We start from the raw sequence: 6122 nt of genomic DNA on the forward strand, positions 1-6122 counted from the left end.
TAAGATATGATTTGATAACCATATGAAAAGGATTGAAAATTAATAAGGAAGATTCACGGAAACTGGAAATTAAGTTTGGAAAGTCTGGTGCAATTATTCATTTAAAGGAATTGAAAGGAACTTGGATGGTTGTTTGCACATATTAGTAATCCCTCTGCTTCAGAGCTTTGTGGATTCCTAGGAAGGGCTAGAAGAAATTAACAAGAAATTCTCCTCTGTGACTTCTTAGTTTGGCTGGTGAGGTGCATTTGTCTGTCTCCAAAACCCTGGAAGCTGCCATGGCTCGAGTCAGGGAGCAGGTGACACAGCAGTCACATCTCATGGGGCATAAATGGTCCCCCCTGATGTGTTCTGCTCACTCACTTGAGGTTAAAAATGTTCTCACATTTGAGGTGAGGAGGAAATTCTCCTGTAGGTCAGCGTGGCATGGAGGGATGGGAGGTGCCTGTTTTTCCATCCTGTGGCCCATTTCCAAGGATCATCTGGAACATGAAAGCCTGAGGAATCTGGTCATGGTCTCAATCTCTCCTCTCCCTTGTGGCACAGTGAAATAGTTGGTAGGTGCTGGTCTCCAGCTGCAGACCTATTTTGGCCATGCCATGCTGTAGCAGATGGATAGGTGTTATTTGCCCCCTGCAGAACTGGGCAGCTTTTCCAGTGGCAGCCCCTGCATGTGGGAAGCTGGATGCAGCTGCTGCCTTACCTCACCTCCTGTGGCACAGATCATGGCTCTCTCTGGAGAAGAGAGCAGCTTACAAATGAGACTTTGTGCTTTGGCTGTACCACAGCAGATATTGGAAGAGGCACTGCTTGGTTGAGAAAGGGAGTGCTTATGGCTCAGCAAGCCAGCTCCTTGCTGCAAGAAAAGGCAAGGAGAGGTTGAAAGGCTGTGAAAATTATCAAGGGGATGGAGCACCTCTCCTGTGAAGAAAGGCTGGGAGTGTTGGGGTTGTTCATCCTGGAAAAGAGAAGGCTCCAGAGGCACCTTGTAGCACCTTCCAGTCCTGTAAAGGGGGCTCATAAGAAAGAGGGAGAGGGATGTTTATGTCACATAGTGACAGGACAAGAGACAATGGCTTTAAACTGAAAGGCAATGGTTTTAAACTGAAAGAAGGCAGGTTTAGATTATCTGTAGGGAAGGAATTCTTTACTGTGAGAGTGGTGAGGCTCTGGCACAGGTTGCCCAGAGAAGCTGTGGATGCTCCATCCCTGGAAGTGTCCAAGGCCAGGCTGGCTGGGGCTCTGAGCAGCCTGCCAGAATGGATGGCATCCATGCCAAACCATTCTATTATTCCATGATTCTATTCAGTTCTGCTCCTCTTGTCTTGTGGAACACCTGCATGCAAGCCTGTCCACCAGTTGTGAGGCTGCAAAGATGTGACTCTGTGCCCAAGGAAAAGGCACTGAGGGATTGTCCACTCCACATGGATCTGCAGGGCCTCTGTCTGCCCCCACATACATAATATCCCCTGGGCTTTTTCCTTGGGATTTTCTACCAGCTAAATTCTATCTGTGTGGCTGAAGTACTGCCTGCAATTTAGCACAGGTCCTTCCTTGAGCATGTTTAGGATTTTCTTTATTTTTCCTTCTGAAATAGTTTTGTTTGTTTGCACCTACTAAATAAGGAGCAAGATGACAGGTTGGCACTCCTAACAGCTGTTTTTGCTAACAAGAATAAAAGGTACATATGCTACAGCTCAGTATCTCACTGAACATCAAAGCACTTTTCTTAGGAGCTGAGCAAACCTGCTAAAGACGTGGGGAGGTGATGAGGAGACAAATGTAGAAAAATGACATTTAGCCCATAGCCCAGCTGCCCCCACAGCAGCAGCCTGGTCCTCTTCCATGCACACTGAGCTATCCAGCAGGTGATCATCACTCCCACTAATTGTGGACAAGACAGGATTTGGCCTTCCAAAACTAGGGAAAAATCCTAGCAGGGCATAGGGACTGTTCCCTTCCTGAAGCAGGATGTTTCCCAGTGCTGTGTCCAGTTGACTTACAAAGCAACAAAATTAGTGAGGTTTGCACAATTTGGGAAGTATCCCTCAATCTCAGTGTGCTTTGTGTTGCAGAAATGAATACCTCAATTTTCAGGTTCCCTTCCAAAGTTTTACTACTGTCATTCAGACTCTTTAGTGGTGATTTTTACAGTGAATATTTGTTTTTAAAATATATTTGGCCATATGGGGTCAGTACAGCAAGTCAGAAGGGATGTGGCATCAGGTGACTTTGAGGTGACACTGCCTGGCTCACAGACATCAGTGTGGTCTCAAAGAACACTTGAGGTGTTCCTCAGTTTATGTATCAGCAGGGAAAATGCCAGAAAAGCCAGCATGCCCACTGAGAGCAAGGTGAGAGTTGTTTTTGGGGAGTAACTTCCCTGTGCAGGAGAGCAGCATTTCCCAGTCCAGCCCCATGCAGGCTGCTCTCACTGCTGGCATTTTACCCAGGGAGATCACAAAGGGAGATCACCAAGGGCTGCTGTGTCAGCAAAGGACCCAGTGCTGTCAGTGCAGCGTGATGAAAAGCAGAAAGCAGGGGATGGCATGAGCCCCTTAGAGCCTGGGGTACTTTGTGTGTTTCCTTCAGGCTCCTGGGCTGAGGGGTGGCAGAAAGCACAGGAGGACACACCCCAGTTTCCTAGACCCACACTGAGTGCACAGTCCTTGAACTTTACTGATCAGAGATAGCTGATGTGGAGGCATGTTTGTATTCCCCAGTGCTGTAACTGGAGGAACATTAACCTGCTCCTTCTAAACAGCTGAGGAGGCATCTGGCAGGGTCTGAGAATAGCTGGGGCTGGGTCAGCACTAAGGAAAGGCCTTCCTGTCTTTCTTCAGGAGGTTATTCCACTCTTCAGAGTGTATTTTCTGACAACATGCCTTTCCTGGATAGGCTGTTGCATTTTATCACTATGAATCCCATTTTCCCATACCCAAGATGCTAACACATCTTTACAAAGTGCCTAGCCAGACATGGGTTGAGCCTGGGAAGCAGGATGATTTCCAGGGTAAATGAGATTCAGAAATGAAATACAAACATAACTTCCATCTGATCATCTTTCAGCTCCAGCTCTGGCTGGGTAGCACTATTAAAAGACATTTCCACTGAAGGAAATAGTATGCTGTGCCACCTTTTCACACCTCCTGGGCTAGGGAATGTGGGTTTAGTTTGAGCACAAGTTGTAGAAAAACAGTTTATTTTAGTCCTCTGAGACTCCTGTGCCTGCAGGATGGATGGCTGTGGGGAGCAGAGGCTGGGGCTGATGAGATCTTTAACCAACCCACCCCGTGGTTTCCTTGACTCTTGCCCTGTGGCCACAGGCAGTGTTTGGCTGCCAGGCAGGCAGCCCTGTGCTCCCTGCCAGGCTGTGCTCCTGCAGGCTATGCAGCCAGCTCTGCAAGCACACAGGCTCCAGACAGGCAAGTTCAATGTGTGAGTCCAGCTGGATCAATAATTAATTCCCTCCTCTTTAGCAGAAAATAGATGCTCTCTTTGTCAGCACGTACATGCTTTTTGCATCCCTCTTGCCCTTCCTCTCTTCGAATGGATGTGGATAATTCCCGTCTGTGCAGAGACTGGTCCCAAGTAGGCTGCAGGCCCTAGGAGAATGACCTATTTTTGTTTGTAACTCATTTGGAGTGCAGCAGGATTGCTGTGCTGAGGCAGACCTGGGGATAATCTTCCCTGGTATCCCATTTTGTGGAGCAGCCAGTGCTGTTCATTGTTCAGCAAAGGCTGAAAACCCATCCTAGCATGGCTCTGTACCTCCCTGGGGTGTGTAGGAATATTTATTCACACAACTACACCTTGTACACCCTTCTCTGTGTGTGGATACACCGTGGTGAACGAGACCATGTGCTGTTTGATGATGTTGGGTGATTGCAGGATCTCTGCCCTGCACACTGAGCTGACCACCTGGCTCAGCAGTGGTGAAGCTCTGGGTGAGGAGTGTGTCATGAGTGTGTAAATCAGCACAGAGGCAAGAATAAAACCTGGGGCTCCTGTGCTGAGCCCACCTTGTGGGATGTGCCTGTCTGGAGGAACTGTAGGAATGCATGTGAGTGTGACAGAGGGCATCCCCGGGGTCAGTGTTTCCAGCTGGAAATGAAGACTGCCTTTAGCCCCAGGCTAAAGTCTCCTTTTGTGATCCAGGGACCAGCTGGCCACATTCTCCCTGAAGGAGCTCTGTGGGGATGGCCAGGACAGTGAGATGTGGCAGGGCAGGGCTGGCTCCCACTTGAGCTGCTCTGGAGGTTTGGGGTGTGGGCAGCACATGGTGAGGGACAGCATCATGCTTGTTGGGGTGCTGCCTGGAAGTGGGGACTGCCAGCAGCCTTCCTGGGAGAGAGGCACTTGTGGGCACAAGCCGCCTGCTGCCAAGGGTCCCCAGGACTGGCAGCAGCCACTCCATGAAGGTGGTGGGCCAGAGGCAGGACATGGCTGGGGGACAGGGAGGACAGAGGTGCCCAGCTTGACGTCACATTTGTCTTTGCTTGTCTTGAGGCTTTGTGAATCCTGCCAATTTAAATACTTGTTAATTATGTTCTTAGGGACACAAATAACTGTTTGAGGATCATAATGGTTTTGTAATGCTGTTTTTTTCTAGGTCCTTGAGGTCCATGAAAATTTGGACAGGCAAATGCAAGACAACTATGAAGAAGACCTAAGTGAAAAGGAGAAGGCAATTGTTCGTGAAATGTGCAATGTAAGAACTCCTCCCAGCAGCTCTTGGGCTTCCTTTTGTGGTCTTAAAAGTATGGAGGAATAGGGGTCTGCTGCATGTAAGCCTTGTGAGGTCCATAGGCACAAGGGAAGAGTGTATGCTCTGCTGACCAGTTTTAGGTAATCTGAGTGCCTTGTTCACTGCACAGAGCAGCCTTTGCTCAATAGATAGTTCCCACTTTGCTGCCTCCCTGCCTAGGAGAGCCCTGTTGGCAATTGTCTCCAACTGTGCCCTTAAGGACTCACTTTGGGTTAAGCAACAAGTGCTTGCCTTGTTTGAAGCTGTACAGCTTGAACAGGTTTGATTCCAAACCATGTGGTAATGTCAGAGGGAGAATCTTGTCTGGAGCTATTGAACAGCATCATGATGTGTGGGATGCTTTAACTCTGCTGATGTGGGCAACCATACTGTTAACTGAGCTGGCCACATCCCATATGGTGAGTGCTGTGCCCTGCTGTGGCTGCTGCCATGGCATTGCCTCCAGCCTCAGAGCACCTTGGTCATGCTCTGTCTTTGAACACAAAGTTTGAGATTTCTGCTGGAACACAGCCTGAGCCCCTGTCCCCTGCAGTTGGGGATGTGCTGTTCAATTGCCCAGAGTAGGGAGGAGAATGCCTATGAGCCTCCTTTTTTTGAGGTCCACATAAGAGGTGGGCCCAGGTGGCATCATTTAGTGCCTTCCAGCAGTTGAGAGAGGCCTGATGCTCTGTTGAAATTCTGAAACCCACCTTAACCCTAAAAAGGAGGTGTGAACACGAGTGCCCCTTGTCGAGCTGAATCAATGTGAGCATCTCCTATAAGTAAAGCAAAGAGTAAATTAAAGCCTCCTTTTTAGGATATTTTGTCTGCTTAATTTCCCTTGTAGCTATGCTGGGGGAAAGGTAAAATACTGTAACTTCATCCTCCCAAATTGACTCATCTCTATTTGTCTATCATCAGCTGTTTTCTCTTTAAATATTCATTCCATGTAGATTCAAGGCAGCTATAAAGTTTTGTGCAGTTTATTTTTTGTTTAAATTGTGGCCCTAGAGTGATAAAATGTATGTTTTTAGAAAGTCATGTATATATAATTTTAATCATTATCTTTTTCATTATCTTTTCTGTTCATGGTAGCATCTTTTCTGTAAGCATGGCAGGGTTGACCTACCATTGAACTTATGTTCTGAATCTAGTGTATTTGTTTTATACTATTACCCCAGGCAAAAACGTTTCTAATTTCAAGAGGGACTAATTAGAAAAATGCATCAATGGTTTCTTTCCTTGGAAACTGGTGCAAAGATGCCATCCAGTGTCCCTGCTGAGAACTGCAGCCCAGCTCTAGGAAAGGGCTGGTTTTGGCTTTCAGACTGCAATTAAAACAATATTGCTATTCCTCAGTGGTTTTGCTGTTGGA

At 47.6% G+C, this 6122-nt stretch overlaps 1 protein-coding gene across 1 annotated transcript in view; it reads left to right on the top strand.

The window, feature by feature from the left end:
• The window catches only part of CCDC85C (coiled-coil domain containing 85C), a 112604-nt gene that overhangs the window by 101616 nt on the left and 4866 nt on the right, over positions 1 to 6122 (top strand). The window contains exon 5 of the mRNA XM_005483201.4: positions 4613 to 4711. Coding sequence (XP_005483258.1) covers positions 4613 to 4711 — 99 coding nt within the window. The remainder of the gene's footprint in view (positions 1 to 4612; positions 4712 to 6122) is intronic.

The sequence above is a fragment of the Zonotrichia albicollis genome, chromosome 6 (assembly GCF_047830755.1).
Source record: "Zonotrichia albicollis isolate bZonAlb1 chromosome 6, bZonAlb1.hap1, whole genome shotgun sequence".
NCBI lineage: Eukaryota > Metazoa > Chordata > Aves > Passeriformes > Passerellidae > Zonotrichia > Zonotrichia albicollis.